This window comes from Emiliania huxleyi (assembly GCF_000372725.1).
Source record: "Emiliania huxleyi CCMP1516 unplaced genomic scaffold EMIHUscaffold_9, whole genome shotgun sequence".
Taxonomy (NCBI): domain Eukaryota; phylum Haptophyta; order Isochrysidales; family Noelaerhabdaceae; genus Emiliania; species Emiliania huxleyi.
This window is the reverse complement of record NW_005195301.1, coordinates 663,482-676,920: the sequence shown is the minus strand read 5'-3', so window position 1 is coordinate 676,920 and position 13,439 is coordinate 663,482. Positions and strand designations below refer to the sequence as shown.

At 68.4% G+C, this 13,439-nt stretch overlaps 5 protein-coding genes across 5 annotated transcripts in view; 1 reads left to right on the top strand and 4 right to left on the bottom strand.

Moving 5' to 3' along the window:
- EMIHUDRAFT_351077 (hypothetical protein) overlaps positions 1–124 on the bottom strand; it is a gene marked incomplete at its 5' end in the record, with an annotated part of 1,475 nt that extends 1,351 nt beyond the window's left edge. The window contains 2 exons of the mRNA XM_005757752.1: positions 1–47; positions 105–124. The remainder of the gene's footprint in view (positions 48–104) is intronic.
- A 322-nt stretch (positions 125–446) lies between these two features.
- On the bottom strand, positions 447–2,646 carry EMIHUDRAFT_199067 (hypothetical protein; the record flags this gene model as incomplete). The annotated part of the gene is made up of 4 exons (XM_005757751.1): positions 447–830; positions 934–1,221; positions 1,415–1,493; positions 1,565–2,646. 4 exons carry the CDS (start codon positions 2,644–2,646, stop codon positions 447–449), a joined length of 1,833 nt encoding a protein of 610 aa, XP_005757808.1.
- Positions 2,647–8,205: 5,559 nt separating this feature from the next.
- On the bottom strand, positions 8,206–8,603 carry EMIHUDRAFT_308976 (hypothetical protein; the record flags this gene model as incomplete). The annotated part of the gene is made up of 2 exons (XM_005757750.1): positions 8,206–8,442; positions 8,484–8,603. The coding sequence occupies 2 exons, from the start codon at positions 8,601–8,603 to the stop codon at positions 8,206–8,208; spliced, it is 357 nt and encodes a 118-aa protein (XP_005757807.1).
- A 2,712-nt stretch (positions 8,604–11,315) lies between these two features.
- On the bottom strand, positions 11,316–12,298 carry EMIHUDRAFT_461984 (hypothetical protein; the record flags this gene model as incomplete). The annotated part of the gene is made up of 1 exon (XM_005757749.1): positions 11,316–12,298. One exon carries the CDS (start codon positions 12,296–12,298, stop codon positions 11,501–11,503), a length of 798 nt encoding a protein of 265 aa, XP_005757806.1. The 3' UTR covers positions 11,316–11,500.
- A 373-nt stretch (positions 12,299–12,671) lies between these two features.
- EMIHUDRAFT_199063 (hypothetical protein) lies at positions 12,672–13,105 on the top strand (the record flags this gene model as incomplete). The annotated part of the gene is made up of 3 exons (XM_005757748.1): positions 12,672–12,734; positions 12,805–12,966; positions 13,076–13,105. The coding sequence occupies 3 exons, from the start codon at positions 12,672–12,674 to the stop codon at positions 13,103–13,105; spliced, it is 255 nt and encodes an 84-aa protein (XP_005757805.1).
- Positions 13,106–13,439: the final 334 nt, after the last annotated feature.

Here is a 13,439-nt window from a genome sequence, read left to right as displayed (position 1 = left end):
AAGCCGAGCGAGCCGTGGCGCGGCCTCTCAAACTTGCGGTGCGACATCTGCGAACGCGGAAAGCGGAAGCGATCAGCGGCGCGACAGCAAGGGGCGAGGGCAGCGCGGAGAGATGCCTCGTGCACGCGAACCCGCCGTTTTCTTTTTTTGCTTTTATGCTTACTACAATCGCTTTCTGTCCGCGGAGGGCCGACACACGCTGAGGCATGAGATCAAGCCGACCGCAGCACTGCTCTTTGGCGCCCTCACCGCCACCATCGGCCAGCGCGCATTCAGGTGTCAGTGTGGAGTATGTGGGGGGGGGAGAGCGAGGGGTAAGAGTAACTGTGCGGCAAGTGAGACGTGTCAGTGACGTCCACACAAATACGCGCAAGGCGGCGGCGCAAAGCTCATTGTGTCCGCTTCGTCTCCGGCCGGCGTCTCGTCAGTGTCCCCCCCGGCCGGGGCTATAGGCAAACGCCCATGACGCACAGCGGTGCCACCGCCTCGAACGCTGCCAACACTTCGTAGACGGCGAACACAAGATAGAGCGCGACCAGCGCACCGGCGGCCACCACCGGCAGCCTGCCACCGGCAAAGACGACGGAGAGCAGGACAGCCACGACGCAGAGGCACGTGAAGAGCACCGTCCCCTGAAGGGATCCCGGCTGCCGGATGGGCTCAGTCCCGCTCACCCCCGGGCACGCCATCCCGCTCACGCCCGCCGGCAAGTAGCAGCCGCCGCACGGGGTGGGCCGGCCTTCGATGTACTCGCAGTTACCCGCCGTCGCCTGGACGAGCCAGAGCGCGCCGAGTGCGACGCAGATGTTGAACACGTTGCTCGCGAATGCCTGCCAAAGGGTGGGTGGGGGGTGGGACTTGCCTGGATGAGGGAGGGCGGCTGCTGTGTCTCGGAGGGAAAGGGGGCGAGGGCAAGGGCTCCCTCGCTTGCACGATGGCCATGGCTGCCTCGCCCTGCCGGGCAGCGAGGACGCTGGCATACATGTTTGGGAAAGAGGTGCCCGCGGCGCCGAGCGTGAGCCCCATCGCGGTCGAAGAGAAACCGATCAGGCATCCGATCGCCTCGAGGCAGGTCGTCATCACGGTGGCAAGGACAACGAGCCAGACGAGCGACATCAGCAGCGTGAGAGCGAACCATTTCTTCCAGCGAGCGTGGCGCGCGTCAGGCGTCGTCATGTGGATGGGCGCGGCGAGCGGAAAGAGCGCTAGGTACGCCACCCGCTGCATGCAGCCCGACGGCAGCCTAAAAAACTCTTCCGCGTCCTCCTCCTCCTCCTCCTCCGGCTCCTCCTCCTCCTTCCTGGGCCGCGGCTGGGGCGCCGATGCGGTGCGAATCGCTTCGAGCCTTAACACGAGCTCATCAAACCACTCCAGCAGTGCGCTTGGCGCCGAGGTGGGCGCGCGAAACACATACTCGTGCTCCTCGCCGCCAGATCTGGCCGTGGGTCTTGCTGGCAAGGTCTGGCTGCGTCGCAGGGTGGGACGTCTGACGCCTGGCGTTGCGGCCCGGAAGGACGTGGCCCTCTCCAGGATCCGGGCCGGCTCTGACTCCGTGTCGGAGGACAATGGCGGCGGCGCGACGGTGAGGCGCAACTCTTGCTCTACTGTCACGGCGAGTCTCACGCACGCGTCCAGCGGCAGCGCGTGCCCGGCCTCCGGATGAACGCTCAGCAGTTCGAGCGCGGAAGCATCGAGACTGGAAGTGTAGCGAAGGGGTCGCAGCGGGTCATCGTCCAGCAAGACCAGCTTAGGCATCCACAGCAACCGCTGCACACGGACGCTCGCCGTGTCATCGTAAAGGTTGCACCACCGGCTGCGCTTGAGTAGTACTCCACTCCTCCGCGAAGCCAGCGGAGTCGTGAGGGTCGTAGCGTCCAGCGAGGCCGCCACCTTGCGTCTCTCGACGCGTCTCTTGCACTCGGCGATTGTAGCCGCCCACTCCGCAGTAGTTGCGGCTGAGGGCGGCTCCGCCACTGCCACCGGAACGTCATCGTTTTCCGAGACGATGGCGGCGTGGTAGCCGCCCTCGCAGCCGCCGGTGGCCACTGTGAAGCCAAAGAGCTGCCTGAAGCCCGTGAGCACTCTTTCCCAGTGCACACACAGCAGCACGTACCCAACATAAATGCTGAGCAGAAACAAGGCTTCGTACCAGTCAACCCTGCCGTCAGACATGACCATCGCAAATGCAACCAATACTGAAAGCAGACATACTACTTCGCGGCCAACCAGCCAGAGGTTAAGCGCTATACCACCTACGGCGAGCGCCGAAGCACCGCAGATGACGAGTATGTTGAAGGGCGCAGAACCAACAATTGTACCGGCGCCGACCGTGGAACGCGTCACGAACATTGCGATAGCAGAGGCGATGAGCTCCGGTGCGTTGCAGCCAGCGGCGAGGAGGGTCGCGCCGGCAACGTGTGGCGGGATGGAGAAGCGATCGCAAAGAATGGCTAGCGAGGGCACCATGAACTCCTCACACACGAGCGCGAGCCCGTAAAACATTGCCAGCGAAACAAGGACCAGGAGCGGCAGCGACGCGGCCTGATAGGCGCAGCCCTCTTCCGGTGGGCCGGCGGCGAAGCTGACATTGCCGGCACAGAGAAGGCGTAGCGCATGCGCCTCCCCTGGGCAGGTCCCAACCGACATCGAAAGGGCTGGCACAACGCGCGTCCCCCTTGACCTTCCGCCCCGTCCTGTTTCCGCAATTTCTTTTCTTTTTTCCACGCGGCCCCGGGCGGAGGTCGAGGCGCAAGTGGCTCCGGCTCCCTGGTAGTGCTAGTGGGGCAATGCTCGGTTTGAAAAACGGGGGTTTCGTTTTTTGGGCGTTTTGGGCTCAAAATTGCAGCGCCGCCACTAAGGTCTATACAGCGGCGCAACCAAATCCTCATCGCTGCTACGCCTTCTTCACCACCCGCACGGCCGAGGCGGTCACTGCGGTGGACGGCCGTACCACCCGAGCCGCGGCGGCGAGCGGGCGCACCGCGGTTGCGGCCACGACCGGGCGCTGCGAATGCGGCGGCTGCTGGGGCGGCTGCTGCGGGGGCGGCTGCTGCGCCGCCTCGGCCGCGCCCGCGGAGAGCGCCAAGCCGAGCATCGTGGGCGAGGCCACGACGGCAGCGCCGGGCCCCAGCAGGAGGCGCTGCCGCGGAGACGGGTGGTGCAGCACCGCCTGCGTCGTCATCGAGAGTGGAACCGCCTTCGCCTCTGCAGCGGCATCGGTGGCGAGCTTGGCGGCGGTGGGCTCGGCGGCGGTGGGCTCGGCGGCGTCAGGCTCTAATGTGGTGGGAGGGGCAGCTTCGGCGGTGTCCGTGGAAGCGGCCGCGTCATCGGCCAGCGCTCGTCGAGCCGCCGCGAGGGCGTCGGCGGCGGTGGCGAGGGCGGCAGCGGGCTCGACGGCAGCAACCACTGGCTCCGTCGAAACGGCGAGCAGTGCGGCGGCGGCGGGCTCGGTGTCGGTGGACTCGCCATTGCCCAAAGCTTGTCGCGCGGCGGCGACGGCGACGGCGGCGCTGGCCAGAGCGGCGGCGGGCTCGGCGGCGGCCTCCTCCTCCTCCACACTCGTGGAGCTCTGGCCGTCGGCTCCACTGGCACCGGCGTTGGTCGCTGCTGCCGGTCGCTCCGGTTGCTCGGCGGACTCGGCTGCGAATGGGCGTGCCGGCGCCGGCAGCGGCGCTACCTCTTGCGGGAGATCACCCAAGATTGCTCGAGATTGCCCGAGATCGAGCGCCTCTCGTGGGATCACCACGCCGCTCGGCCCAACGTCGCCCTGCAGCGGCACGGCCAAGTGAGGGACCTCTCCCAGCGAGTGCACTCCCAGCCCCTCCTCCCGCTCGTCCGCGTCCCCGCACCCGCCGCCGCCACCCGCCCCGCCACCCGCCCCGTCGCCGCATTCTTCCACGCGTCCGGCGTTGGCCTTTCCGGCCGAGCCATCGCCGGTGCGCCGCTCACCCGAGCTGGACGGCGGCACAGCGGTGGCGGTGGCGGAAGCGGTGGCGGCAGCCGTAGCGGTGGCGGTGGCGGTGGCGGCCCCCCCGACACCAAAGGCCGCCTCCATCGAAACGGGGCGGCCGCCGCCATCGAAGCGAAATGGCGTGCCGAGGGTGGGGAGCCGCGGCGCGTTGCCGAGCACAAACACGGCCATCGCCTGCGAGAGCGCTGACGGCGGCTCGCACGAGTCGCCGCCCTGCGCCGCCCCTCCGTACCCTCGAGACCTCGCGGCCGGACCTGGCGGCCCGACGGCCGCGTCACCTGCGTGAAGGCCTCCGCCCGCCCGGTAGGGCCGCGGAGAGAGGTCGGCGATCTCCAGCGCCTCGTCCCAATGGAGCAGCAATCGGCTTCCCCCGCGGCTGGCGTCCGCACTGCCGCCGCCGCTTCCGCCGCCACCGCTGCCGCCGCGGCCGCCGCGCACGGCCGAGCGCCAGCGGGCGTTGAGAGACGTGCAGAGGGCGCGCAGCGGCGCTCGCTCGCCTACGTCATGAAAGCACCGAGGTCGGGGTGGGAGTACAGTCTCGCGCAATGTACTCATAGCACCGCGTGAATCGCCGGCTGCGGTGGATACCGCGGAATACGGCGGAAGACAGCCAAATACGTGACCTCTCGAGCGCTGGCCGGAATACACAGACACGTATTCCGCTTCTAGGCTCGCTTGCGGGTGGGCCAGCCCCGCGCCTCCGAGTCAGCCGCCCTCTCTAGCTCGCGGAGCACCTGCGCAAGCGTTGGGGCGCAACCAATTGATCTAGATACGTGCCATTCCGGGGACAGCGATGCGAGCCGCACCTTGACTAGCGAAGCGTGGCCGCGGCCGCGCGGGTCGAGCCTCTGGTAGATTGACACCAGCAGCGAGACGACCCGCGGCTCGACTGCCGCCCTCGACTCCGCCGCCGCCCTCGCCGCCGCCCGTTGGTCTGCCGCTGCCTCGGCCTCGCTGTAGCGGCACGGCGCACCTACGGACCACATGTGATCGGACATCTCATGCAAGTGTCGGTCGGGCATGCTGTGCACGTGTCCCCAAGCGGCGGCGCCGGCGGACGCCTCTCCGCCCCCCTCGAGGCCACGCAGCGACGTCGGGCTAAGGACGGGCCCACACCAGCCGCCAGCTCGAGGCCCACCACGCGACACCGCGCTCGAAGGGCTCGGTTCGGAGTCACACCTGCGCGCGAGAGGCTTCGGTGTGGAGTCTCGTGCCGCCGGCTTCCTCGAGCTCCCGGTGCTGCACTGTCGCCTGGCCCGCCTGCGCCCGTCCGTACCCACAACGCGACTCGTCCGGCGGCGACGCGAGGTGCGCGAGGCTGCAGCGGCGGGCGAGGCTGCAGCGGCGGGCGAAGCTGCAGCGGCGGGCGAGGCCGCAGCGGCGGGCGAGGCTGCCGCCCTCGCCTTTCTGGCCGCCGATCTCGACCGTGGAGGCGAGCGCGGCGGCGACTGCCAGCCAGTGGCAGTGAGGCCAAATGGCGAGCCTGGAAGGGCGAGGGGCGGGGGCGAGGGGGGCGAGGGAGGGAATGGTGGGATTTGGCACGGGTCGGGGCGGAGGGGTGGGTGGGTGGCTGGGGGGTGGGGGGTGGGGGCTTTTCGGGTTGCGCTTCGTGGTCGGCCCGCGGCGGCGAGGGCGGCGACGATGGAGCGGCAGCGGCGGCGGGTGTGAGGGCGGCGGCGAACGCGGAGACGAGGTTGGCGGTGGGGAGGGCGGCTGCGACGGACGGAAGCGGCGAGGGCGGGGCTGAGGGCCCGCAAGGGACAGAGGGCAGCGCGCGCCGCTTCTCCCGCTGTGCGCAGCCGGCTGTTTTGGCGGCGAGGGGGAGCCGCCTCGCCGAGCGGAGGGCGAGGGACGCCGAAGCGCGGGCGAGGGGCCGTCATCGGCGAGGAACCTGCAGTGTGAGGCCAGAGGCGGGGGCACGCGTTTAAAGGGGGTGCTGCGGCCGTGCTCGATTGAACGGCGGCGCCCTCAGTCGGCGTGGCGCTCCCCCGAGCGAAGAGCGAGCTTGTGTTTCGCATCTGGGGCGGGGGACTCGAATCTGTCGCCGGCCGTCAGCCCCTCTGGCACAGCAACCTCGACGCGCCTGCCGGCAGGGGTGGGGAGGGGCTGGGGATGGGGGGGGTGGAACACGAACGCGATATGATGGTGCCACGGCATTGCCAGCTGTGCGGCACCTCCCCGACGGAGTCACGACTCGAATCCGCTGCCCTGGCCTCCCCCCCTCGGGCACGACGGCGGCCAACAGCTCGCGAGAGTCGGCGGCACCGCCGATCCCGCTGGCGACGTCGGCGACGATCCGCTCGAGGGCCGGAGGACGCGGCGGCGGCGCGCACAAATGCTCCAGCTCCAGCCGCAACTCGTGTAGCAATCCGCCCCGGCCTGGCGCGGCGAGGCGCGGACGGGGGAGGGACGAGGTGACCGCCGCGTCATGGCCGACGGCCTGAGACTCAGCTGCCTCGCTCCACCGACGCCAAACCGTATCCGCGTCCGCCGCGGCGGAAGAGGCTGCCTCGTGCACCGCTGCCGCCGCCACGCGCACCGCCGCCGCCGCCGCCATCGACTCCCCTTGCGGCGGCGCAACGGCGGCGCCGCTTCCGCCCCAAGAAGAGGCGGCGGCTGCGGCAATGGCGGCCGCTTTGGCCGCCGCCGTCGCGGCCTCGAGCTCGGCGATGGCGGCGGGGTCGTTGTGGTAGAAGAGCGCTGGCGCCGCGCGGACTGGCGGCGGCGGCGGCCCTTTCAACGGCCCACCGGCCGGAGCAGTAGTAGCAGTAGCAGCAGCAGCAGCAGCAGCAGCAGCAGGAGGAGGAGGAGGAGCAGGAGCAGGAGGAGAAGGAGAAGGAAGAGCATGCGCCCATCCGGGCCCGTCCACCCCCTCCCCACACACGCCGGCGTGTGTCGGGTGCAAGGCCGGCTCGGTGGCGCCGCCGGGAGGGCCCATCGCCGCCGAAGGCCGATCGGTGGCAGCAGGTGCTGTGGGACACGTCGCCGCCGAGGGCACCGCCACCCGCGCCGATCCGCATGAGGCAGAGGCAGCATCGCCGGGCGGAGCGGTGCTGGACGACCCTGCCCCCCAAATGCTGTCCGACGAGGCAGCCGCCGTCTCTGTGCGGCGCGGCGGCTCCTCTGGGCGCAGCAGCGGAGCTTCCGCCGCGGCTTGGCCGTCGAGGAGGGGGGTGAGCGTCGGGTCCTGCGCTGCGAGGCGGACGCGGAGGACGAGAGTGGCGACCGCGCAGCCGGCGAGGTCGGTCAGCGGGAGCTCGCCGTTGGAGAAGCCCTCGTTGGCTTCGCACGTCGTGAGGGCTATGCTCGCTCGGCCCAGAAGCAGGCCTCTGCCGCCGCCGCTGCCGTCACCGCGAGGCGGCTCGATGAGGTCGACGAGGAGCAGCTGCAGGGTGCGTGGGCGAGGCGCGTGGGCGGAGATGAGGCAGGCCTTGCCTGATCGAAATGGGAGGGCGGTACGTCCCTTCTTCAGCGCGGAACCAAAGGGTCGTGGGCGGAGGGCGAGGCTCGGGTAGTCATCGACTCGGAACACCACGGCGGGGGCTGCGACATCCGCAGAAATGCTGCTGAGCTCGTCCACGAAGACGGAGAGCGACAGCATATATATACAGAACGGTCGAATGGGCAGGCGCGGGTTGGCGTCCCTATCATTGAAAGTAGCAGAGGGGTCGGACCACACGCTCTCCGAATGGGATTTTCTGCCCTGCCGCCTGTCGCGGCCCCGCCTGCCTCCCGGGGCCCGCCCGGCCGTGCCATCCGCCGCCGGACCGCCCGGCGGGTCCAACCCGAAGCGGGCGACCGGCCGTTCGCACCGCTCGGCCGGCGGGGCGAGCCCCGCGGCCCTCGATCGCTCGCCCCGGGACGTGGCCCGACCGGCCCACGCGCACGTCCTGGCCTCTACCGCCGCTTTCGGCGGCGCAATTTGCGCCTTCATCGCTCTCTGGATCCTCCTGGCACCCATCGGACTCTTCCCGACGGTCGGCGGCACCCACTCCGTGCACTTTGAGTCAGACTCGCTCTTCGGCAGGCACGCTCTTCGGCAAAAAGTCGCCGCCGGCCGTTCACGCCGAGCCAGCCAGTTGCCGGCTCGCACGGCAGCCTCTTCCTCTCGACCAGCCTCAACTTCGACACGGTCATCATTTTGTCGCTGCGTGCTCGTGGCGAGCCGGGCGGCGGTCAAAGTTTGCCCAGACGAGCGCCAGGCGATAGCAAGGTCTCTGTTCGCCCTGTGCATGTCAGGCCAGGCTGCAGCGGGGCACTACCATCGTGCTACGCTGTTGCAGCCTGACCTTTCCCACTGTGCACAGCCGCCAGAGCACCACCACCGCCCGGCATCGTGTCACGGCGAGCTCCTTCTGCACCCGTTCGCGAGGCTCTCGCGCTGGCACACTTCGGCCTTCCGCTGCTCGCGTTCGGCGAGCTCTTCTCCGCACTCCTGCCACGGTGCCGTCGCCACACACCTTCTGGCCGGCCTGAGCCATGCGGACTCGACCTCTCTCCCTCTCTGGAGCACGCCACGGGCCGCGACGGCTGCTGGCAGCCGGCCGGCGTGAGGAGGCAGTTTGCCGGCACAGTCGAGCTGGAGTATCCGCTTCTTGATGCTTCTGCGGTCAAGCTCGACCTTATGTGACATGATATGCCACAATAATGCATGCTCTCACCCCTCAAAGTGTCGAAGTTTACCGGTGACTCTCCGGTGGCCCGATAGTCCCGTGTGCCTTTCTTCAAACGAACGCGCTTCGAGGTCGACAATCGCTAAGCTGCTTATGGGGCACCGCTGCGACTCCCTTGGGGATGCCTGAGGCCACCCCAAGCACTCCCTAAGGCTAAGCCTTACGTGGACGATTTCAACCCTACTCTGTGTTTGTTCGTCTACGCACATTAGCAACTTTGTGCTCATGTCAACGCCACGCCAGCGCTAGCCCATTCAACCCCGCCCGCCCCATTGGGGGCGGGGCCCGTCAAGGGCCTCACTCTAGTTCCTAACTAAGCGACGACCTCCGTGAATTTCTGCCCGAAGAGAGGCTGCTGCCACCGCCCAAAAGCGCAAGTGATCTGTGATCTGTGAGGGTCCGCCCGCAGGCGCATTTTGTATACCGAGGCGGTGCCCGGTGCCGAGCGCAGGCGGTGCCCACAGGTCGGACCTTGAGACAGCATTGTAGATCCCTGGGCGAGGGTGGTGGCGTCCCCGTCGGGAAGGGCTGTCTGCAGTGGTGGTCTACCGTCACCCCGCCAGCGGCCCGGCGGGTTCGGCTTAGACCTCCCCTGTCTGTCGGCGCCAAACCACCTCCCACCGAGGCGGGCAGGTTCCACGCGTGAGCAGACTGCCCCGTTGGAGGTAGGCCGCTCGTCTAGCCAATCAGCCTTAAGCGAGCGGCCTGGCCGTTGGAATGGCCGGGAGGGTGGAGAGAGGGGCGGAGTCGGCTCGGAAGCGCGACTGCAGCCACGGGGACTGCCCGCCCACTCTCGTCGGGTTGAGGGGAGGACGACTGTCTCCGCAGGACCTCAGTTACGAGCCGTCCTCCCCTCGAGACGCGAGGCCAGTGCACTTGGGGCCGAGCCCCAGCGTACACCGTCCCACACGCCTCACGCGGCCTCTGGCTGGAGCGGGATCGCAAGCGAGTCCCCCAGGCCGGCGCGCGTCTTCCGAGAGAGGAGCAGGAGCGAGGGACATTCTTAGTAATGACCTGCCTAGTCGCCCGACATGCCAGGCATGCCGACCTTTCGGAGCCCCCCCTCGTAGACGTGTGCCGCTGGGATCATTCCAGTACGCCCGAGGGCGACGGTCCCCCAGTAGTAGACGTTGGCGCCGAAGAGGGAGGAGTCGCCGAAGGACGGGTAGTCGTCGGTCATGCGGGGGAAGGAGGAGTCGGCGAGCAGCAGGGAGGAGAAATGCCTGAGAGGGTGGGGAGGGAGGCGTGAGGCGCGAGGTGAGGGGCGTGGGGGCGCGGGGCGCGGGGCGTGCGTGGGACGCGAGGCGTGAGGCGCAGGGCGTGAGGCGGGAGGCGCGGGGCGCTCGAGGTTGGGGCAGGCCGTGTTTTGTGTGTCTGTATGTGTGTCTGTTGTGTGTGTGTGTGTGTGTGTGTGTGTTTGTTTGTGCGAGGGCAGGGCAGGGCAGGGCAGGGCGGCGGCGAGCGGCGAGCGGCGTCGGCGAGATCGGCGACGGAGAGAGGCGATGGTGACGTACACGGCGGCAGTGTTCACGGCAGCAGCGCCGGTGGCGGCCCCGCGCAGCGGCGGCGGCGCCCTGAGTGAGGCAGATTGCCCTGCACAGCCTGCTGGGAACGCTCCCGACGAGCGGCGAGCCATGCGGGCCCGCCGCGGGCGACGCGGGCGGCGAGCCGACACGCGTATCGCAGGTGTAGACAGCACTGGCGAAGCGAGGCGGCCGGCGCCGGCCCCGGAGGCGGCTGCAGTAAGAGCAGCGAGGCAGAAGTCACTGTCCAAGGCGTACTGAGCAGGCTGCCATCGAGCAGCGCGCCATGCGGGCCTGCCGCCGGCGACGAGATTGGAGAGCCGACAGGCATCAAAGAGGTAGGTACTGAGGAGGGCCATCGCGCCCAAGGCGGTCCGCGCCGGCCCTGCAGGCTGTCTCAGAGAGCCTGGCGAGGCTGTACAGAATGCCAAGAGCATACTGAGCAGGCTGCCGTCGAGCGACGAGCCATGCTGGCTCGTCGCAGGCGATGAGGTCGAGGAGCCGATCGGAGCGTCGCAGAGGCTGCCGACCACTGCCGTTCGCCCTCGGGCCCAGGGATGGAAGGCAAGCTTCCTGGCGTTTCTGGCGAGCGTCCAGACGTCGCAGAGCATCCGTCAGGCGCGCAGCGACCCAAATTTTTGCTCACCGCACGGCCGTGCGAGCCGTCGGTCGGTGGTGATGGTCGGCGTCGGCGCGCGCCGCCCAACGCGGCGGCGGTGGGCGTCATGTGGCGCGTTTTGGCGGCTGCACGACCCAGCTCGCCAGCTGCAGTCGGGCCGGCTGCAGATCTTCGTGGGGAGCCGGGAGGAGGGGAGCTGAAAACTCGCTGACACAAAATTCTACTAGATAGGAGGCTCGTCGGAGCGCGCGCGCGCGCGCGCGCGCGTCGTGTATATGTACGATCTACTTATTATAAAAAAGACTGGTCTGGCAAGAGCCGGCCACATGTCTCGCCTCGACGCGCGACCGCGAGCAAATGCGAAATGGCGCGCGAACCACAGCCCCGATTCCACTTTCCAGAGAGTCCACACACGACCGCGACGGCTTAACATGGCACACGACTCACGAGCGCGAGAGAGACACGACGGGGGGGACGGCGGACGGGCCCTTGTGCCGTGCCCCGGTCGGTGGCGCGGGCGGCTGGCGTCGTTTTTCGTAGACCAAGAGTGACGGTGGTTACATGTGCGGTACTCGCAGACACAGACAGGAAGGACGGCATGCGTAGACAGAGCACAGAGTGACCGCATGGGACACCCGGCAGGCACGTTGACCGAGCACAGACGGGTGGGACCACGCCGCACCGCCCACGGGCCAGAGCGCCAGAGAGCGCCGTACTATGAACGCCCTGCCTTCCTCACCCACGCCGACAGCAGAGCAACGACCTCCAGGTGCGGCCGCGCCAGCTGCACCGCCGTCTGGCCGGTTGCATCGACGGCGCGGAGATCGGCGCCCGCGTGCAAGAGCAGTTCGACGCATTTCGTGTTGCCGCGCGCGGCCGCCCAGTGCAGGGGCCGCCGGTCTCCGTCTGGGTCCCGCTGGTTCGCGGCCGCGCTGTTCCACTGGAGGAGCTGCTCGAGCTGCTTTGGCTGGTTCAGCGCCGAGTGAACCGACGCGGCGTTCTCATGGATGCCATCGAAGAGCGCCTTGTCGGCCTTGACGGGGACGCGGGCGGGGACGGGGAAGGGGCGGCAACCACCCTGCGTCTCGTCCAGCTGGGACGGGCCCAAGAACGGCTCCTCGTCGGGCGCCTTCTCGCTTATCGGGCTCAGGCGGTGCGCGTCGTCGCCGAAGAGCGCCTCGGCGTCCCTGCTGCTGGTCGCGATGCTCAGTGTGGACGCGCCCTGCCCGTCCAGCTGGAAAGGTCGGCCTAGGAATGGAGACCCGCCCTTGTCGCTCGGCGGACTCAGGCTGTGCGCCTCGTCGTCGAAGAGTGCCGGTTTGCCGGCCGCGCCGTCCCTGCGGCGCGCCTCGCCAGCCCTGCCGCGCGCCTGCCCATCCCTGCGGTCCCCGTCCGCCTCGTCGCTCCTGCCGATCGTGACGCTCAGAGCGTGGCCCTGACCAGACATTGTCCGAATTTCGGCGGCTTTTCGGCAAAAGCGCAAGTCCCTATAGGTCCGATACTGGAAGCCCATAGGTAGGCACCTTACACTCCCCCGCAGTATCGCACCTCTTGAGCGACACTACGTTTCCGCAGGCTGGGGATTCTCCGGGGACCCCCTCTTTGTACCCGCCCGTGCTGGCGAGATAGAGAGATTGTTTTGTGTTTGCTGGCGTGCTGGCCGGATTCCTCCTCCGAATAACTCAAGTTGGATCGGCCCCAGTCTCGAACTGGCAGCCACTCATCTCACCGGAGGTACCCTTTCCGAAGAGGCCGAGGCCACCGGGCACCGGCTGCGCGCGACATGACAGAATTCTTGTTCTTCCGCTCTGGCCAACGCCCTCGAGCACCCGCTCGCCCCGCTATCTAGATAGTTGGTGCACGCACGCGACACAAGAGTGGCCGACATGAGCGCGAGCACCGAGCAAATCCCGGTGGCCACCTTCATCGATGACATCGATAAGTACATGGTGCCGCGGAGCCACGGCCCACTCTGCGCACCGCGAAACCGCACGCCGCCAATCCCTTTGACTCGCGCAGGTAAAGGAGGGCTCGGCCGAGGCGGCGCTGGAGAAGCTGCAGGCCTTCTACTCCGCCTGCAAGGCGATCGAGCAGCGGATGTCCCAGCGCAAGAAGCGGCTGCAGGCGAAGGTGCCCGACATTGAGTCCACGTACAACGCTCTGCTCCAGATGCAGCAGCGGGTGTGCGCCGCCCGCCTAGCCAGGCCGTCGTGGCTCCGCGGCTCGATAGAGGGAGAGAACGGAAGACTCTGCTGTCGCAGCCGAGGCGTACATGTCTCCCCGTTGTGAGCCCGGACTCAACCCGCCAGGAAACACCTGACGGCGTACGTTTTGACGAGCTTTCCGGCGCGTGTGCCGTCTCAGGCCGAGCAAGGTGAGTCCCTCACAGTGCACTACGAGCTTGCGCAGTGTGTCTACGCCAAGGCCATCGTCCCGGTACACAGGGAGAACACGGTTCGCCCTGTGGAGCACCTTGCCTCGCAACCAAGTAAGAAAGGCGACTGACCTGCAACTCTGGGCGACAGGTCTGCCTCTGGCTGGGGGCCAACGTGATGCTCGAGTATGGGCGAGAGGAGGCGACGCGCCTCCTCACCGCCGCCGCCCTGTCTAGCGACCCCTCCCTCCCCCCCCCCCCCTTCCCTCTCTTGTCGCGG